A 21,788-nucleotide genomic window follows, 5' to 3' on the forward strand; every position below is an offset into this window, starting at 1 on the left:
TGAAATTTGAGCAAGGGGTTAAGATCATCTTGGGTTTACAGTAGCTGTTAAATAATATTAAAATACATCCAGCTGGTGTAAACTAATTCTGTGCAGCCAGCAGTGATGCTGTCACATGTGTAGTTTCCTTGTTAGTCTGAGAAATCAAAAGCTTTCTGGCATTAATTCTGCAATAGGTGTTTCTCCTTTGACTGACTGGTACTGCAAGAAGTAAAATGTTAGACTGGTGAGTTGGGTCCTGGTTTACACGGTTATTATGGTAAGGCAGCACATGTTGTGTTTGTTTTCAGTTTATAACCCTGATTTTACAATTGACCTAAAGTGTTAATTCTCATTTGTCATTACTTAACTGCTTCTCCATGCCACTTATTGTCTGAGTCTGCAGTAACCATCCAGGTAATAACTTTAGATTGTGCTGAACAATGGTAATCGTAACTAAACCGCCTTTAATTTCTATCCATCTTCTGCTGTTTGGGAAACATTTCTTCCTGCTAGCTCCTCCCAGTGCAGCCAGCTGTAGCTCTGCTTATGGGTAAACTTCATTATTTTTCATGAATCAAATAGGTCTGGACTTGTTCCAGCTGGTAGATCCGTGCTGTATAAAGCTGGCTGTGGAATTCCTGTTCATAATGGTAATGCAGAGTTGCAGTCTGAGTAGGAGGCAAGTGCATCTCAGAGACACAGCTGTGTAAATGCCATTATTGTGAGCATCTTGTTCATGTGCCTGACATTCATGGCTATGTTGTGAGTGACAGCTGGACACGCTGAAAAGGGACTTCCAACAGTGAGAGGCTCAATTAAAACACTGAGATCTTGTGAGAGCTCCTGAATCCCTGGGTGGACCTGGCATGGTGAGCCCAGAAATGAAAGGAAAAAGTTGAGATGAGTATACAGATGTGTACATTTATATTCTTCCATTTCCAGAATGGAAAACAAATTTACTATTTTCGGATAGTCTTATGTGTCAGAGTTATTAAAAATGTGCAATATTTTGAAGATGTGGGTACTCTTACTACTCATTTTTCTGTTTGTATGTAAGGATGAGAGTGTAGCTGTCAGGTGTTGTTGCAGATTTCTCCTAATTCACTGCAAACAAACCAGAACATTTAATCTGTCTCCCAAATAAGCAGGGAGAGTCAGCAAGCTTTGGATCTTGGCAGCAGTCCATTGAGGGGCCACTTAGACTAAGTGTGATATATTTTGAGAACTCCTAAAGTAAACCTCAACTTGAAAGCAGTAGTTTAGTACTCAACCAGCCCTGTTCACTCGGACTGAACAAAATTGACATCTCTAATGCATTGTACAGGAAAGAAAAAGTGATGGAGGCTGAATTTGTAGCTCAGAGGTTCATTTTGGTTTGGAGCACACAGCGTGGTGATACACAGTTCTGAGGGCAGGCAGGGCTGCAGTGAGGTGCTTGTGAGGAGATGATGTTCCTGTTTCTAGGAACCTACCACTATCCCACCAGGGATTTTTTTTTTTTTTTTTGTAGATGGGTTTTGTTGGTTTGTTTTTTTTTTTTTTTTTTCAGTTCCCAGTCCCCTCACAGACCTTCCCCTAGAGGGCACATCAGTCCTGGAAAAATGAAACCTACCATGACCAGCATGCAGGACAGTTGCCCTTTCCTTACTGTCTTAGTTGGGTGAGGTGTTTTTTTAATCAATTTACAAAATAGTTCAGAGTGGTGCCAGCCCAGAGTAGCACTCCTCTGAAAGGTAAAAAGGTTTGGGAAAACCATGTGCATGCTAAAGCAGAAACACAAAAGCTTAAACTTAAAGACTTGATAACTCCAGCTCCATAAAGCAGCAGAAACTGTGGCAGTTACTGTGCTCAAGATTTGCACTGTTTGTAGAATTCCATTAACATGATGGTGATACTTCTTTCCTGTTGCTTTATAACTTCACAGAAATCAGCCAAGTTTTGAAGCAGTACCAACACTTTCAGGCTTAACCATGTATTTGTGGCAGCTGTTTGGAGCAGCTAAATCTCCTTGTGGCTGTTGCAGGTGCTTGGTTTCCAGTTTCATAAGGAGGGATGCAAAGAGCACATGCAAACAGCTGCCAAGTTTCCATCTGCAGCATAATTCCTACTGTGTTTATGCACTAAGGGAGAACTACTGTGTTTCTTGTCTGTCCTATTTTTTTGTCCCAGAAGAAGCTAACTTCTGTCTTGAACATCACTTCTTCTTGAACTATGCTAATGGAGGGGCCAGGCAATATCAAAACCAGACAAGTTTGTCTACACCTGTTTGAATTTGAATACTTGCTCTTCTCTGTGCAGTCACCACTCCTGTGCTAATCCTAGCAGTTTCCTGCTCAGCCATGGGTGGCAATCCCCTGCCACCCACAAAGTACTAGAACAAAAAAAACCCAAAACAAAACAAAAAACAAACAAACAAAAAACAAACAAACAACAACAACAAAAAAACAAAACAAAAGTTTGAGCAGTGTTCCTGTTACCTTGAGCTGGTGTGGTGTGTACCACACTGCACTGCTGGGTGGTGAAGTTTGGTTTGGTGTTTTTACAAGGCAAAGTCAGTGTTAGAAATGTTCCTTTTATCACTGCAGTGCTGTCAGCTCAGTGAGACAGTGAGAGCTGTTCCTGTCACAGAGCAGCATCTGAGTAACTTGGATCTCATTAAACACATGATGTTTCCTTAGGGCAGGAGCAGGGGGGAGCCCCAGCTTTTCTCCCTCACTCTAACAACTCCAGCTGAACACAGGTAATTCTGATCACTCAGATGATAACTGTGCTCAGTCTACTGTCAGGTAGTTAACAGATGTGAGGTTTTTTTCCTATTCATTCTTTTGACAAACCATTTCTGTAAGTAAGAACAATGAAAAGCTAAGAAACAGACAGTGTCCTGAGCCTGAAATGTTTGGCAAAACACTGTTACACCTAACTAGAAATGCACACATGAACACAGTCTAATAAACAATTTAAATGTTTATTTGAAAAATGTTAACAGTACAAACTGGCATGAGCAGACTGGGCCTACTCAGCAATAGTAAGCCAGTATTTCTGTAGAATTTAATGGAATTTTAATTTTTCTTTTGGGACTTGATAGAGTACTGCTGTCACAGATACAAAAAGCAAGCTGGTTACAACTGCTAACAATTTTTATGAGTGGAAGGGACCATAAAAATGTAAAGTGCTTGAAATATAAATCTTCTGTTCAAATTTTTGTTTTGCATATACAAAATGTCAGATCTTTTGAGTAACACAAATGTTTGGTAGTGGTATCTTCCTGGCAAGACACACTCGACCCTATGAGACCTGGAACCAGGTGGGGCAGCTTTACTTAGGTTTGCAGGCACAGCTGATGTTTGCAGTATTTCCTCATATTTTTTAAAAGAATGCTACCTTAAGGACACCCTGAATTTCATCATCTTGTTTGTCAGGACAGCTGACTTGGTTTATGGGCATGAAGGCAGCCAGCATCCTGTCTGAGGTGTGGAAAAGTGACTTCACAGAAGTTAAAACCAATGGTAGCCCTCAGGGTGGACAGCTGCTCTATTTTGAAACTTCTGAAAAGGCAGCTGTTCTACTTTGAAGCTTCTGAAAAGGCTGCTTGTTATGGAGAGGCACAAGGAAGTCAGCTTTGGGCCTCGGCCTGAGTGGCCTTTTATCAATTAATCAACTGACTTAGTTTTCTTAGCAGGAAAAAAACAAGGTATTAAGATCAGGTGCCAAATATCAGATCAACTAAAAGTGTGTTTTTAAAAACCAGTAACTCCAAAGTAAATAGTGTATTAAGTACATGCTTTCTCATCTAAATTATTTTTCCTGTCTGAAAGGTCTGAAGGCAGGCTGATGGTAGTCACAGGTACAAAGCCAACTTGATCCAGGAGAAGGATGCCCCTGAAAGGTAAGGTTACCTGGCATTAGAAAACAATACACAAAACAATTCTGTGTTCTAAAAATTAGACTTATTCTTAAACTCCCCAAACTTAGTTTAAATCAATGCATCAACTAAATATTACCCTCATAATATCTCTTATATGCAGCTGCAAGGAAAAATGCTTCCAGAATGTGGTGGCTGTGGTTTCTGAGGGCTCACTTTGCCCAGTTTCTACATCTGAAATGTCAGCAGTGCAGGCTCAGCTGCTCAGTTTCACAGTAGCCTAAAACTGTTTGCTGTCAGGACCTGTAGCTGATTCTCCAGGACTCAGAAACAGCCTCCAGTTTTATCAGTGTAATGTAGAATGGCACTGAAGACTTGGGATGAGGTCTCAACTCACACCTGCAACTATCATTCACCAGATGAGATGTTCTGCTCATTCTGACTGGCTTACAATCCTGAGTTAAACCTTTACCATTCTTTAGAGGACCACTTTACACAGGCAGCAAGAAAATAACTGTGTGGTTTAGGGGTTGTTTTTTGGGGGGGTTTAGTTTGTTTTTTTTTTTTTTTAATGGATGGGGCAGTTCAATTTCTTTACACACTCTTAACAAGGCATGAGCAAGCCCCATGTTCCTCATCTGGAAGAGAAATTACTGCAAGCTGGTTCCTCTGCTCCATACTGACCTCTGCTACAGACAGGTTATCATCCACTCTGCTGAACAGTTTTTTGGGATTAGAATTTTCTTCCCAGTTCCACTTAGTTCAGTTTCATACATGGCAGTGCTAAGCTACTTACTGCCAGTGGTAAGCTGCTTACTGCTGGGGAAAGTACAAAGTGTTTCTCCACTGTCTCTGCTCTAACCAGGGCACTCCCATCTGACAGCACAGTGTGAAATGCCAGGGGAAGCACTGCCTCGTTTGTCACTGCAGTTTCCAACCTTCCTGATCTTCCAACCCTCCATTTTCCTGGTTTGTCAGAAGGACCAAGAACACCTGAGTGGATACATAAATTAATGCATGCAGGGCCACTCAGAGGCACAGCTGATCAGCTGCACTTGAAGCCATCAGCTGTGCCTGGGGCTGATGAAGCACGCTGCGCTCTCAGTCGCTTCCCAAGGAACAGGAAGTTCCAAGGGACAGCTCCTCCAGAGCTGACTTAGGTTGCTTTAAAGTCCATGTCCTTGTCCATTCCAGCACTAAATCTACACTGATTTGTGACTTGCAGTTACTAATTCATCTTTCTGCCCCTTGCTCTGAGACCTTACTCTCCCAAAAATTGTTAGTGTTGCTGCTAACACAGCAAGTGGATGCAGCCTCTCACCAACTATGCCAGCACCAGTCACTCTGGCCTGGAAGCTGCCTACAGAGGTAGGTCCCCCCCTTGGAGAATTCCCAAGCAAATCTGCAAAGCCAAATTTAAGGCCTTTCTACTGTAAAACTCCAACACAGTAGGAGTATGAAAAGACTTGGAGATGTTGGAATTGTTTAGACCTAGTTTCTACCCTCCTTTCTTGGAACTATGTTAATGGCATCTCACAATGTAGTCCTTAGAAGACTTGATAAAAATTTGGCAGTATGACAGCTCAGCTGAAGACATTTCCAATGAAATACTTTCCCATGTCTCTCTGAAATGCCTATGTGTCAGAAGTGCACTTGGAATGGAAAGTTACCAGTAGCTTTCTCACTGAATTCTTGCTACAACTATCCTACAGAATGAGCCTGCTTCTTGGAAGATTCTTTTAGTCAATATTTTGCCTTTATCAAAGCAAAAAAAGAATTACAAATATTACTTACTTATTTTCACATGAAGGGAGAATCAGCTTTAAGACTTTGATAATGAGAGCTGCTCCAACAACTCCAACAACAACAACTTCCATGAAACTAAACAAGATAGGTAGAGATTGAAACCAGAATCTGCACAACCCTTTTCTCAAGTCTTCCACCCACTGGCACATCACCTACAAAACAGATAAAAACACAAAGATGGCAAAACAAAGCAACAGCTGAGTTTTGGGTTTTTTGTTTTTTTTTTTAGCTACTGCTAAATCACATTACATGGTGATAATTTTACTTAAACATACGTAAAAGCATGGTGGAATCGACTGGTGGCTCAGTCATCTTTATTGTTCAAAGTTTGAAACAGGTGAAGGTTTAGGTCTTTGTTCATTAAAGGCCCCTTTGGAAAATGAAGGACACTTGAACAGAGTGGTTGTAACTGTGTTTTGGCCACAGAGGAGGGCATAAAATCCAGCCTTGCCTAAGCTGGAACTGAACTTCTCCAGCTGTTACTGTGTTTCCTACAGCAGGTGAGACCAGTGGTCCATTTCTCAGAGGGGTAAGCACTTGGGCAGAGTCAGGAGAAAATGGTGGAATTCAAAGCTAAGCAATATTTGAAATTGTCATAAATGCTTAGCCTGGCATAATGTAAATGTCACAACTGACTATTGTGAAGAATCTGTGTGGTCAGAACGTGGAAAGACTTAGAAGCCCAGTGGATTCCTACTGGACTTGTCACTGCTGACAGTGGTTGATTTATTTGGGGTTTGTCTGCAAAAATCCACTGGTCTTAGTGGTTGTCTATCTTTAAATAATTGTATTTATATAATAATAATTATACTAGTAATTTAAGCAAGCAAACAAACAGCAAAAGCACCTTGTAAGAAGATGGAGGTTCTGTCCTAAGAGGGGTCTCTGGTAACTTGCCAGGTAATGTGTCTTCATCCACTGTAGTTTCTACTTGCTGGATGAGGTACTGACTGGTCGTCTGCAGTGGATCTTGAGTATCTGAAGGAGAGCTAGATTTAGGGCAGAGTTTGCTTTTTGTTCAACCCACTCTGAAGGAAAATAAAGACATGCTAGAGACATGTTTCTCCTCAGAGGGTACAGATCTCACACATTTACAGCAGGAACACAGAAGGCTTTTTTTTTTTTACTTGAGCAATGAACTTGATAAGAAGCAGAAACAGTGTTACAATGCAGCCTTTAGCTGTGCCCTTAGCTGTAAATTTCACCTGTCATCAGATTAAAGGGTAATGGACTAGATTAAAATATTCTACTCCAATTAAATCCTTGACAGTTTTTGATTAAACAAAACTGAAATAAAATTAAGGCATCAAGTAACTTCTATTGCTTTTAAGTTGTTCAAGTTTAATAAGAGAAAACTGTTCTGTGGTTTGGAATTGACCCAGACAGGTATTTCCTCTACAGTTTTCTCTTTCATTCTCAGGAAAAAGGGGGAGCTGTAGAAAAACTTCCATCGCAGATCTGAGAGAGAAATTTACTCCTGTCAGATGTCTGGATTGCAGGCTGCCAAGTATCAAGTACTTCAAAGGAGAACAGATTTGAAAACAAACAAATATATCTAATATGAAGAGTTGAATTTAGGTGTTCAAAAAAAAATAAAAACCAAGACCTATAAAATAGAACCCATCCCTGTTAATGAAGAAACTCTTTCACTATGTAGAACAAGGGATAAATGATGCTCTCTTACCCTGTAAAGTGATACTTTGAATATGGATGAAAATGCTACTTAAGAGCTGAGAGATACCTTTTCCTGAGAGGGTGGGCAGTGTAAATAACACGTCGTTGTCCCTTGGCATGGAGTACAGCATGCTCTCCTTCAAAGGGACCGTGTAGTTGGAATGTCTAAGTACTCTCAGGTCCTTTACTAAAATATCTATTTCTGTTACTTCTTCCTGCTGGACCTACAAAAGATGCAAACATGACATTACTGAGTTTAAAGCAAGACTGAAGCAGCCTGGCAGAGGCCAACAGTACATCCCAGAAAACTCCAGGCCACTAAGATGTACACCCAGAGCTGTTATAACATGAACTGGTATTCTTTGTTTTCACATATTAGACTTCTGTAGACTAGGCCACATCAGAAAATATGCTGAACAGACTGGGTCTTGCTCCCTGCAAAAGCACATGGTAGTCACTCCATGGGCTTTTTTAATCACTTACATGGTACATCACTGTCCTCTTGCAGGGAGGCATTTTAGGGCATGGAAAACTCAGATTTGTAGTGAAAGCACTTGTAAACAGTGAAATTCTTGCTAAGGCAAGACTGACATTTCTGCTTTTGCCAGAACATCGCTTGTTTTCAACAAGTGCAAGCCAAGTGTCACAGCATTTGACAGTGTCCTGTTTGAACTCCTTGTCTCCAACCAAGAGACATGCACTTGACAGATGGACCAGGCAGTGTGTGTGGCACTGGCTGGATGCTTGCACTCTAGAAATGCTGCCAATGGCTCAATATCCAAATGGAGATCAGTGACAAGGGGTGTCCTCAGGGATGGTATTCGCACTGCTGCTGTGTAACAACTTTGCTGGCACCACGGACAGTGAGACCGAGTGCACCCTCAGCAAGTTTGCTGATGACACCGTGTGGTCAGCCTGCTGAAGGGAAGAGATGCCATCCAGCAGCAGCTGAACAGGCCTGAGAGGTGAGCCCCTCATGAAGTTCAGCAAGGCCAAGTGCAAGGTGCTGTGCCTGGGATGGGGCAAGTTCCAAGCACAAGTACAGGCTGGGCAGCAAATGGATAAAGAGCAGCCTTAGAAAAAAGGAATTGGGAATGCTGGTGGATTAAAAGCTCAACATGACCTAGGAATGTGCACCCACATTCCAGAAAGCAAACTCTGTCCTGGAGCTGCAGCAAGAGCAGTGTGGCCAGAAGGTTGAGGGAGGTGATTCTGCTCCTCTGCTGTGCTTCTGTGAGACTGCTTTTGACTTAAAGGAACAATCAAGAAAACAGCATTGGCTTTCTGCTTGTTTTTACTAGGTCCCTATGAAAATCTGAATTGCACCGTGGTGTCTAGTTTGAGGCCTGAAATACAAAATGCCATCGTTGTGTAACAACTGAATCAAACCACAATTCTTAAACTATTAGCAGTGGCATAAAGACCTCACTGGAAAAGCTGAAGACCTCTCAGTGGGGCTTTCCACTAACAGACTAAGATTCTGACATGATACAGATCCCTGTAAAAACTACTGTATGCTGACCATGCAATTAATCAAGGATCAATGGTATTATGATTATTATCCTTTAAAGAAAGAAAAAGGCAGCAGAACACAAGCCACCTTCAAAAAAGCCTGGCTACATGTAAGATACAGACATGCAGAAATAGAAATATGACACAGAAATAAGCCAGTTGCTGGATCTTTTCTACAGAATCTCTTTAGTTAGTAAATCAACTACACCATACAGGTGATTTTGGGAACTCAGTTCTGCACATTTCAACCTCAGCTAGAATTGCAGCCCCTCACACTGACTGCTATTTGTGCAAATAGTTAGAATCAGAGGGGTGGAGGTGCTTGTTCATCTCAAAATCCGTGTTCACTATCAAGATTCAAATTGTCTTACATGCAAAGTCTTCTAAGACTAAGCTCTCAGGTGTTGTGGGCTTTCACAGTAAGCCCACTTGCCATAAGAGTTTCCTGCTGCAAGCTGTTCCCCATGCTACCTGCTTGAAACCTTTGTTAGCTTGGAATAAACAATGGGGAAAACCTCAAGATGCAGAATGAGCCTACACCCCTTTTGTTAGTTTTGTACATTATTTTATAAATCAGCTCTTGCTTGTGAGTCTGGCTTTGCTTGCACAAGTTCACTTATTCAAAGTGCATGCGATATAGTTAATGACAATTATTAAAATATGAAAAGAAGCATTAAAACATGAAGTTTCCTCATGAGATACCCCCACTGTTATGCTGCCAACTCTGCTGTTGTCTCCCTCAGTACTGTGTTAGTTAACATTAATTATATACTTTGTGTTCTAATCATCAACCAGATACATGTAAACCTTGTAATCCCTGGGAACTACTTGCCTCTCCTAAATTAAAAACAAGCAGAATGTTGTAGCAGGGCTTTTTTTACCTGTTTCCCATCAATTTCTGTCACTTCTTCCTGAATGACAATCAGCTGCAAATCAGAAGTGGATGCCAAAGGCCACTCGTGAACCATGATTCGAACACTGACGGTCCCCAGGTGCTGCTGCTCCGGTAAGTTATCCAAGCTTCTGTTCTCCACTGTTAACACACAATGTCGTGATTTTCAAAGAGAAACCACCTCAGTCAGAAAGCAGTACCCAGCCATAGAGAAAAGAGGTGCAGCTCTGACCCAGATGCCTCTGCACAAGCAGCACCTGAATGGAGAAGTCGGAGTACCACGAGCATCACACCAGAGATGCCAGAACAGGTGTGCTATGCTGATGTCCTTAACACTTCCATAACTGCTTTTACCACCAGCAGTAATCTGGGCAACAGCTAAAACAGGTGCCACGATTTTTTTACTAGTATATCACCAAATCAGACCCAGAGCAGGTCTCATAACACAGCAGAGCTGTACAATCCCCTGACTCAGGGATTGTACTCACATCCCTGCCTTTGACTTGCATTTAAGCACTCTAAGCAGAGCTTTTTGGCTTGGTTACTGCTGTATTCTTATTTCAGTTGTCCAAAGGAGTTCATAAGAGTAATGCCCCAGCCTCACCAGCCACCTGTGTAAACATCTTCATTTGCACAACATTCCCCTTCCTCTGAATACAGAAACAAATATGGTCTTTTCCAGGCACACTGCATCTCCTGCTCAAGATGAGTGCCAGTTCCCTCCTACGTATTTTTCCGTCCCCCTCTCTGTTTTCACATGTGACTGGTGACACCTCAACCTCTCTTCCTACCCAAAAGCTTTCAGCTATTTCAACAACTTAATATTCTGCAAGTACACACAAAACTGCCTTTCTACCCTGGTTGTTTCTGCATAGTCTCAGTATCCTTCTCCCAGTTACCACACCTCTGCTTCAGGTGAGGGCATGCTAGAACTGAAGTCCTGAAGCACAAGAGTGGAGGTGGGGGATCTCTCCAGCATGCAGATAGCAAGAGACATGAACTGAGACCAAACCATCCCTGCTGCTAAGCCACTGGTGCTGTGTGTGTGTCACTTGCAGCTCTGAAACTGTCAGATCATGTGGGATAAGGCTCAACTTGGGTCTCTCAGTCACACAGTAACTACTCAGTGTGTCCACTACTTTTATGCTGTGATCCCTGTCCTCATAAAGCCATTTTTCTTATTTAAAATATAGAAAAATACTTTCTGGCATAATTTAGTAATGTCTTCCATTGCCAAAATAAGTGGCAGAAGGACAGTTCCCTGCAGGTGTGAGCCAGGGCACTAACCTGGTTGCAGAATGTTTTCTGACTTGAGCAGCAAGCATGCACTGCAGGCCCAAAGCCTCTGAGATGCCAAGCAGCTGGAGCTCCCAGTGTTCCCAGCTTTTCCCATGTGTCAGGCTGTTCAATCACCTCTACATTCACAGGAGTGACACATACACTTCCAAAACTGACACTTGGGGGAATTTCAAGTGGGGATGCAGGTGCCAAGAATGATCTGACAATGATGTCAGAGTATATGGTCTCCAATATTCAAAAGCATGACAATTAACATCAAGTTTTGTTTTTATATATACTCAGGAGCATTTTCCCCCTCTATTTATAAATATCTTGATATTTCTTTGGCATTTTACAAACACTACCTGAATCTGTCGTCAATAATTTAGTAACTAAACAGTATAAACATTACATTACAGGTAGCAGAGAGAGGTACCGTGCTGGGGACTCAGACCCAAACATGGAGATAAAGAGTTTGTTTTCTAGTTCCCAAGTCCAATCAGTATTTTCCTCAATGTTTCAGATTCAAAACCAGTCACTGCAAGTGCTACAACTATGATTTGGGAAATTAATAGGAACTACAGAAGAGTGCTCAGGAGCTCTCAGAATCAGTCAATAAAATCATACCGATTTTTCTGGAGTGAGTTATTTTGCAAGTAAATGATGTTTTGCCATGGTTTTGTACCAGTAAAAGAGAATTTCATTACTGCTCTCCCTCTCTAGAAAAGAAATACTGTCAAATTAATAATTGATCGTCCTTGGGAAAGAAGGGTTCAAGCAACAAGGTCACAGCTCAGAGAAGCAATTTGAAAAAGTGTTAGTATTCTCTAAGAGCCTGATGAGGATGACCTCAGGTATCAACCTAGAGACTGACTGCATCTCATGCAGCAGAAGATTGTTCTCAATACAACAGAAGCTTAAATAATGGTCCTTGTTTAATTCATTATACAATATGCTCTGTGGATCTCCAAAAAAAAATCACACAGTACTTTCTGTTTTTTCACAAAAAAATCTAGCATTGAATCAGTGGAAAAACAGCAGGTTCAAGACAATTTGAAATCATTAACTACTGCAGTATTGTATTTGTGCTATAATATCCTATCCAGCAGAAACTTTTTTGTCCAACAGACAGAGAAGGGATGTCCTTAAAAGATCTTCCTAACAACAATTCATACTTTTGTTATTGAATCTCCTTCTGGATATATGCCAGCCAACCTAGGGACACAGCCATTAGCAGGGTGGGGTTGCATCCTTCTGTTTACATTGTCTAGCTTGTAGTGCAAAACATGCTTTTGAAAAGATGGGCAGGGTCTGGATTTCAGATTAGACCATTTACACACAAGCCTGTTAATGTGACTCGAGATGAAGGCAGTAAGATTTTTTTGATCCATTTTAATACCAAAATTGTTCTACCTTGGGAAATGTTTTGTTTCCACAATGCTCTGGTTTACAAAATACAGAACACATAGTCATTGTAAGCTTTGGTTACTGGACAACAGGGAAGCCAAATACCCCAGGGGAGGGAGGAAAATTTAAAAAAAAAGAAAAGAGAATACTCACATATTAATGTTTGGCACGTTATGTGGGCAACCCCACTTTTCATAGGAAAGTCATTTAGATATACTTGTCCATTAACATAGGTGATGTTAAAAAGAACCTGAAAGAAAGACAACCAGGATGAGTGCATGTTTCCTGCCCCTGTGCTGCAATCCTGCTCTCAGAGGGACACACTCCATACTGACTGATGTCAGAATAAAGGATGCACTTGCAGCTGCTGCAGACTTTGTTTTGCTGCATATTAATTCACTGAATAAACAGAAAAACCAGACAAACCTGTACTTTGTGCAGTTCTCCACTGGTGTTCAGCATCGTAACACCAACCCTAATTGCTTCCTGGAAAAAAAACAAACAGAAGAGATTTGAGAAAACACATGAACCATTGCAACTTTCTTGTCCTGTCCTGGCAGAATGACTTCTTACTAAGCCCAGAGCACATTCCTAGACTTTCTATCCAGCAGACAGAAGGAAAAGAAATATGCTTTCTTGTTTCATGTAAGGAACAGTCTGGTTTTTTCACACCTCTTTTTAGTGAAGAGGATTGATGAGAAAGAATGACATCTGCATTCCCCTATGTATAGTTTGTGGGTTTTTGTAATAAAGATAATAACAATAATCACTTATTTCACACGGATATAATGGCAGTCTCTCATATCAGCTGAAAAATAATAGACCACAAAAAGTAAAAATCAGATTCTCTGTAAATGTTTTTAAGCACTTCAGTTGGTCTTCAAAGTGAAGCTAGTCTATACTACAGAACGTTCAGTTTTGTCAGCAGAAATTCTTTTTCTTTGGTTATGATTCCCAAATTATGACACATGGGACACCTCCTCACAGAAAAGGGAGATTTGCTTCTTTATTCAAACCCTAATTGCTGTAATTTATCAAATCACTCATTCTGTCCTCTTATTTCTCCCTTGTAATTTCAGGGGCTGCTTTGCAAATGAGACCTTAAGTGTCCCAGGTCTGTCCCTGAAAAAAACTACATACAAAAATCAAATCTTGCTTGCACATAGCCAAAAGTAATGACTGCCACACTGCCTTCCTCAGACACCTCTTAAAAATAACATTAAGCTCTGTATTTGGCCTGTGGAAACCTTAAATCATTACAACTTCATTTCATTAACACCTGGATATGGCACTTAGTGCTATGGTCTAGTTAGCTGGGTGGTGGTCAGTCAAAGGCTGGACTTGATCTTAGAGGTCTTTCCCAACCTAAATGATTTGGTGATTCTGAGGATCCATTTTCCTCTGGAAAACATCTCCATACCTTCAGCATCTTCTTTAGCTCTGTAGTTGAGTCATTGTTTCACAACCAACAGTTAAAAAGTGAGTCATGTCTCAATAAAAAGTCACACATGCTCAGAATTTAAAATAAATTAAAAATGTGAATACACAATAAGACTTTTCATTTTGTATTTTTACACAACACTAGATTTTCAGCCAGAAAATATGTGAAATATACAATACCTAACATAAAACAGCCCAGTTCAGGAACAGAAAACTCTGAAGCGTGACAAGAATGTCAAAAAATCATTGAAACAATAGGTGTTAATAACCATATCCAAGTAGCCAGAACTGTCAAAAACTGAAAAACAACCTCCAAGTCTGATTCAGCTTGAATTTGGCATCATGAGAAGAATGGTTCCAGACCTAGCACAGAAAACTTTTTGGTTCAAAGTGACTTGGAAATACTTCAGACCCATTTGGCATATCAGTAGGAAAACTCTGGCCACTGAGACCAAAGTGAAATCTCTTCCTCAGTGCTCCTTCTATGAAACATGTTTTTATACTGACTTTTCTTCAAAACTTTAATCCTAGCTATTCAAAGGAAATTAAAATTGCCAAATTAGTCAGACAAGTGAACTCTGTAACTGAAAATACAAACTGGATTAACAGTATAAACACAGGATATATTCTATCCTGTCTTCCTGTAATTTCCTCAAATCACTCATTTCCTTCTCATATTTTAAGAATTGTGTATATTAATAATAAAATAAAAATCCACCAAACTTTTAGATCTTTTAGCTCAGCATTCAGAGCTTTAAGTCTTTTACACTCTCAAACTGTTAAACAGATTACCAAAACTTTGTTCCTAGTTTTTTCTGTTTTCTGGGAATTCAAAGGGCACAGAAGATGGATTTTACTGGCAGTCTTAACAGTCCCTCATTTTTTAAGCCATGAATTACATCTGAGGGTTTTTTACACAGAAAATATTTCACAATCTTCTTTCGACATCTACAAAGAGACTCACTTAGATTACAAGAAAAAGGAAATGACTGATGACAAATAGGAAAACCCCCTCCTTTTTTTTTTCTTTTTAATCAAATACTTTATTTGAAAGTGAAGGCATGAAGGAAGCTAGATATGCTCAACAATTGACTGTTAAATGTACAAAGTTAGCTATACATACAATGATTAATTTCCTTCAAAACAGCTGTCAGCTCTGTTGACACAGTATCCACAAGCACTGTTATGAATTTTGGAACATACTGAAAACTTGCACTTGAAGAACATGTTACATGTTTAAGAAATGAAATATTTCAGTGGATCACTTCTGTGCTGTCAAAGGTTTAAAAAACAGATTGCAAGGTGCAGACAAATAAGACAGTTTAACCACTCGCTGCCTCTGCCACTGAAAGAAAGAGTGCAGATCTCTCCTGCCCATTATCCTTCTCTCTCACCCATCCCAAGTCAGTGAGTTAATTTAGCCATTAAACTGGAACAAAAACTTTCCCTTCTTTGTCAGACCATTTTTCTGTCAGTTGAACAAGCAAGGAAGAGCTGGACAAGCACAAGAGATCCAAGAACACAGCTGGGAAGAATGAGCTGGGCTCCTTGTTCTGATGCACACAGATCGTCAGACTGCCTCTGCTGCGTGATCTGTCTGTCCTTGCAGCACCTCCCTGGCAGACATCTGTCCTCACCACCATCTCAGGTGATAGTGATGCATCTCCTTAATGGTACAGATTCATAAAGCTCCTCAGTAACTCAGAGCAATGATCAGTATTCCCCCAGAGCAGCTGCATCATGACCTTTGCAATTTTGTGTTCACACACAACAGAGAACTCATGCTGTTGCTACTCCTGGGACTAGTCTGTTCACATCCAGATCCAACAAATTCTACTGAGATCTTCCCATACTCTGTACATCCATTCTACTCAGTTGTCATATGCTCTCATTTTGCAATCTATGAACAGGTTGTTCATTACTCTTCTTATCTTCCCACAGAAAACAGCAGTGCTCCAGCTCAGTCTTAACCCTTCCTTGAAGGTGGGTTTCACATTGCTGTCTTTCCATGGCTTCCCATGGTGTCTCCTGCAGTACCACACTCAGAACTCAATGGGTCCTGCTGTGGCCAATCTTCCTGACCCTACATATACCCCATAACAAAATCTACAGGATGGCAAAAACAACAAGATGCATGCCAACTGCGATGGAAAGCTGGGCAGGAGCGCTGGGGAAAGGAAGCAGCAGCTCACAGGAGAGCAGAGCACCATCCCAGCTAAGCCACTTTCACCCACAGCAGGGAAGAAGGGATGCACAGCACTGCCCCTATCATCACAGGCCTGATTGGTATCCCTTCAATATCTGCATGTTGTTAAGTGCTCAAGAGCCATGAGTTGTTTATGCCTCCCAAAGGGGAGGGAAACAGATGTGGCAGGCCAACAGCTCTTGCACCAGTCTTTCAGGATGAAATGCCTGGTCTGACACGCCACACTTGCTAGAAAGTGCTCCAGTGATAACTCAAATCCCCATCTTTCCAGTCCTAGGGCTGAAGACACACACACTTACAGAACATCCTTTAAGTTCAACAGAGGAATTTTGTTTTATTTTACCATAATAAAATTCACAGCCTGAGGGTGGAAGGGAAGAAAGTGTTTTATAGTGCTTCGTAGATATGTCTTGCGGTTATGTACTTCAGCAAATAACCCCACATCCCTTATTTTGTAAAGGAATAGTAAGCCAATCCTGCATTAACAAAGCCACTGAGAGCAGAACACGGGAACTCTGCAACAGTCCATACTATTGCACTGTCAATTTCTGGAGAAGCCTCAACTGTGAGTGTAAAATTTGGCTGTATAACTTACAATACACTTTTCAGTATTAACATGCAAGTAGCATGCAAGTTTCAGACAGGCCTGTAATTTAAAAGGTCCTGAATTCACTGGGATATTTGAAAAAGCAGTGCTTTGACAGAGCCAGAATGAAATTACAACGCCAAGAAGCAATTCAAGTCCCTAAGAATTGGGGTGTGCTTTCAGCTCACCATTGACTCCATTCCATACTTTGCAGCCCCTTGTCCTCTCCTGTGCTGGTAAATGCCTTCACACAAAACTCCAATGTGCACAAACAATGGCCCTATCATTCTTAAAGCTCTTATAGGATGTAAATGTGTCTCCTGAGTTTTCCTATGATTTCTCATCTCTGTTTTAGTACTCCAGCAGTGATATTTAGAGTGGTAATGGCCACAGAACCTGCAAAGAGGACAGCAAATGCAAGTCATTCTGTTCTAGGACAGCTAGGCAGCAGCTCTAACAGTGTGATGGCACAGGTTATAGTGAACTAGTGAATTTCTGTGAGCTTGGATCTGCAGAAGAAAGCAGGTAGTGATCAGTTTCTGTTCCTTTTCTCTTCCACTGTGTGCTACAACAGAATCCAGGACTGGTAACTGGGGCAGCATAATCGCAGTAGCAGCAGAAGAACAAAAAGGGGGAAAGATGTCAGCAAAGAATATAAAGCATCTGGCATAAGTTAAAAGGGAATATTCATTAATTCTCAAAGACTAACACCATACAAATTTACAGAGAACATTTCACCTAATATTGCTTTGTAAAAAAGTGCTGCAAAAGAAAAAGTGGATGGGTCCAATCATGCAGGAACTTCAAACAGATCTGATTATCTGATTAAAGAACGGGGAAAAACTTTATCCACAGGCAGTGAACACCTGATGGGGAGCACTGTAGAGTTTCTCCCAGTACAGGGTAACTGCTCAGTCCTACCCAGCTGCATCAGTCACACAAAGCCCATCAGGATTCTGCTGCTAGCAGCCGGCCCACTTGAAGCACAGCTGTTCTCCATTGAGGCTCTCCAAACAAGGCTCCTTCTGCTCCAAGGCCTGTGGGGAGCCAAGTGGGCAGCCCTGGGAACAGATGGCACAATGCCTTACAAGATGGCCAGCTGTACAGAGACTTGAAAGGCAGACAATCCCCTCACAGCCTTTACACAGGCACTGCTGATATCCCGTCTGCGACTGAAAAATGTCAGGTTGCCAAACAGGTAAAAAATAGACAAAACCAATAACCTGTTTCTAAATTTGAGAAGAGATTATGGGAAAAGCAGTGTCTGAATAGACAAACAAAACTACCACACAAGCTCACACCACTTGAGTCCTGCACTCACATGGACAACTGGCTCCAAGCAGTGTAACTATATATTGCAATCCAGGGCTCCATGATCCATGCTTCACATAACTCATTTGTAAGAATCAAAACAGAACTATGCTGTAGAGTCTTAACTGCAATCAGGCATAACTGAATTGAGAAGGAACCATGGTAAAAGCTTGACATGACAAGATAGAATTTCACAAGTTTGCAGGATTATAATTTGTCCCTCACATTTTAGAAAACTTTTGTACAAAATTTTCTCCATTAAGATTTGGTATTATTAAACTGCATGACAGTATTTAGGGTAAGATAACAACATTCAGTATTTTCTTAACTAGCTGAAGCTGAACTCTTTCTTAATATAATAATCTGACATGATGCTTTTGCTTTACGTTGCTTTTCTAAAGAAGCACATTTATTTTCATTCCTTCCTTGTTTTACAGTGATCTTATTATAACATGGTTTAGCCTTCCCTTTCCCCTATGTGCGTTACTAGAATTAATTGCCTTTGTATCCTCTCTATTAAACCCACTCATACTATGATATTTTATCATGAGTTTTAAAGGTGAATACTCAGTCTCAAATCATAGAGACACAGCTGCATCATACTGCTTTCATTTAATCAAATATACATCGGAAGATAGATGATGTCAGCTCTTTTAGGCACAAAGTTCCCATGTGCCAGGCTGCTAACAGAGAAACTGACATAAAGTGAGGGAAGAAACATTCCAGCACACTGCTATTTACAAGCATCTTCTTTGATTAAAATACATTGTACTCACTGCATCAAATGGTTGATGCAGTGAAGATTATTTCCTGCTGTTGTGAAATGACCCATCCACACAGAGGTTTCTTGCAGGCAACAAATAATAAAAACTTTTTTTTTCCAGGCAAGTGAACTAAACTAAAAAGAAAAAAAAATCTGGTAGGCAAGTATGTTATTTAGAAAGAACTCTGCTAGCCTAAATTATCAAGAGGTAAACAGAATAAGCAAATAACATGGTGTTAGCACTGCTTTCAGCCAGTTCCTATCAGCATACTAAAAAAATACTCTAAAGCACAAAACCTTATTCCTGACCTTGCACCAGAAACATTAATGTGAAAGTCAGTTCTCCTATTGCATCATTCCCTTTAAATTTTTTTAAAGAAAAAAAAAAAGCCCAAAACAACAACAATCACCTCCAAATTTTGTCTAAAATAATCAATTTTTAGTCCAGTTTTGCATATCCAAATTTTATGAGAACTAAAAACCAGAACAGACATGCTAATGTTAAAAAAAGGGTCCAGATTTCAAAACAGCTTTTTTAAGAAATTACAAGTATTGCACAACAGTTGAGGCATTCACATTCCAAAAGAGCTGAACAGAAGCATTTCAGCCTTACAAAATGCTATTCCAGTGTCTCAAGGTTTTTCCTCAGTCTTTCCACTATGGTTCTTGCAACACCACTGCCATCAGCACAGAGGTAAACTTTGACACCAGCTTTAATCCCCACATGGAAGAGTTAACAAAATGTGAAGCTGTTAGTAGAGTGCAGCCAGTGGGCTCACAGAGTTGTAAAGCACAGTTGTGGTGCCCAGCCAAAGCAAAGCTCGCCATGTTGATGCTGCCTGCTCCAACCAGTCTGCAGTCCCAAGCCATCCTGAGGAAACACCACAGTTAATCTGACCCTATAGCCCACTATCACTGAGATCATAGCTTCTGAAGGCAGCATGGCATTCCCACTCTGCCCATTCCCACTGCCAAGGCACTTCTGTTCCTAGCAGGCCACCAAAAAACAGCTCAGCGTCAAAAAAAATTTACTCTTCTACTCAAAATTTTCTCCAGATACACTGTTCCTTTTTCATCAAAACTGGTCCTGTATGTACAAAACTAAATAGTGCAGGATTTTATTTTGCTAAGTTTAACATTTAAAAAGAAAAAAAAACATTAAAGATTTGTGTGGCCCTTTTTGACTCTTAGAAGAAATTTTCTGCATATACTTAGGCCACCAGACCCATATAAAACTAAAAGTGCAGATACTTCCAAACCAGCAAATCATGAGCCCACAAGACCACCTGAGCAGTAGGGCACAAATGGACAAACTCAACCCCACTAACAGCACAGCTGTGCCCATAAGGCACTACAGTTCCTAAGTCAAGCCCTACTCACACTCCAGAACATACCTGTTCTATCTCTGACCCCAAGCTGCCTCACATGGCACTGCTCCAGCACCCCTGTGCTCACGCTGTCACATCCCAAGACAGCTGACACAAATGTGCCTCCCTGTCCTTTAAAACTGACAGCAGTGACAAAGAACTTTAATACTATCAAGCTGTAGTTTCAGTGTGAAGTGTAACAGTTTCTGGGTAGAAGGTGAGCAAGAGCACAAGCCTGCATTACACTGTCACTTCATGAGCCTTCTGGCAAATTCAAGGCAGCACTCCCTTTCTCAAAGGGACAGGCAAAGTACCCAAATACTGAGCTCCCTCTGCTCTCTTTAGCACACCTCACTCCAGGCATTCAGGCACTTTTGTAGGAGTCTGAAGATCTAGATCCCCCGATCTAGAAATCAGAGCTAAGGAGGTCTCTCTTCAGAAGCTCATAAGGAGAAGCAGGAACCAGGAAGTGAGGCCAGGAATGAATCCTGCTTCGCAACACAGGATGTGCCAGCTCAGGGCCTGTGCCAGGCTTTCTGGAAATGTTTCACTTTATTACACTAATAAATAAGTAACTCTGGAGGGAAAAAAGACATAATAAATTTACTCAGGTAACTGGTCAGTAACTTCACATTGGCTAGACAAGTTGACTTCAAACCTTCCCTCTGTGATCTTACACCTTGAGTTCACAATTATACCAATTTTAGAGGATGTATCTGATCATGATTCAAGCTCAGGCAGAAGTGCCCAGCTCTTCTGTAATTCTAGAAGTCAGAACTCACCTGGTGCTGTGGTAAATCTTTTTATTCCCACTGTAAAGCTCTCCTAAGTAGCACCCAAAATATTCCTTCCACTCTTTTTAAAAGCCACCAAATTTAAAACTGATGTCACCAAGATACAGCATAGATATTGGAACAGAAAAACAAGCAACACAATGCCCTGTGTGTTTATAGATATACACAAACACATCAAAGAGATATACACTCCTCCTCTTGGTTCGAATCACGAGCAGGCTAAGCACAAGAGTTGACCTAATGCAGCGCGTACTTCTACGGCACCGAACCATGGAGATGGAGGGAGACAAGCCTGAAAACACAACATAAACGCATCTACATTGCACAGGAGTGACCACCTTCCGCCTCAGACCTGTCAGATACGGCACATCGAATCCTATACGGACGAAGCAGCAAAGGCACAGGGGAAGCCCTGTCTGCCCGCGGCAGGGTCGGGCTCACCCCTGGGAGGGAGCGGGGCACGGGCCGGGACCGGGGCAGGGGCAGGAGCAGGAGCAGGGAGAGGGACAGGGACAGGGAGAGGGACAGGGAAAGTGGCAGTGGCAGGGCAGGGCTGGCCCCGACGGTACCTGTCCCAGCGGCGCGGCCGGGCCCAGCAGAGCGGCGGCCAGAGGCGGCAGCAGCAGCGACAGCGGCAGCAGCAGCAGCTCCCGACGAGCCAGCGCCGCCTCCATCTTGCGACCCGGGAATTAAAAGCAAGTGAAACATCAACAGGCGGGGCAGGGAGGAAGCGGGGGAGGCGGCGAGAGGGGGCCGGCCCTGCCTCGGCCCTGCCCCTGTCCCTATCGCCGTCCCTGCCCCTGTCACCGTCCCTGCCCCTGGCCGGGCAGCGCTGCCTCCGGGAGCTCCCGAGCTCGGCGTTGCGGCATTAAGCGCGAGTACGGAGCTGCAGGAGCCCGTCCCTCTGA

The 21,788-nt window shown here is 41.7% G+C and overlaps 1 protein-coding gene across 1 annotated transcript; it reads right to left on the reverse strand.

Moving 5' to 3' along the window:
- Positions 1-2,928: 2,928 nt before the first annotated feature.
- GINM1 (glycosylated integral membrane protein 1) lies at positions 2,929-21,559 on the reverse strand. Its single transcript, XM_058021383.1, has 8 exons — positions 21,450-21,559; positions 12,840-12,899; positions 12,567-12,663; positions 9,718-9,869; positions 7,392-7,548; positions 6,498-6,628; positions 5,639-5,802; positions 2,929-3,861 (listed from the first exon to the last, which is right to left on the reverse strand). Exons 1-8 carry the CDS (start codon positions 21,552-21,554, stop codon positions 3,753-3,755), a joined length of 975 nt encoding a protein of 324 aa, XP_057877366.1. The 5' UTR covers positions 21,555-21,559; the 3' UTR covers positions 2,929-3,752.
- Positions 21,560-21,788: the final 229 nt, after the last annotated feature.

The sequence above is a fragment of the Melospiza georgiana genome, chromosome 3 (assembly GCF_028018845.1).
Source record: "Melospiza georgiana isolate bMelGeo1 chromosome 3, bMelGeo1.pri, whole genome shotgun sequence".
In the NCBI taxonomy this organism is placed as follows: Eukaryota; Metazoa; Chordata; class Aves; order Passeriformes; family Passerellidae; genus Melospiza; species Melospiza georgiana.

Coding starts and splice junctions, on each gene's coding strand:
- GINM1 (XM_058021383.1), bottom strand. CDS start 21,554: ATGGAGGCGGCGCTGGCTCGTCGGGAGCTGCTGCTGCTGCCGCTGTCG. Junction 12,664..12,839: donor GAGAACTGCACAAAGTACAG/GTTTGTCTGGTT, acceptor TCTTTCTTTCAG/GTTCTTTTTAACATCACCTA. Junction 6,629..7,391: donor GCCCACCCTCTCAGGAAAAG/GTATCTCTCAGC, acceptor GCTCTCCTTCAG/ATACTCAAGATCCACTGCAG.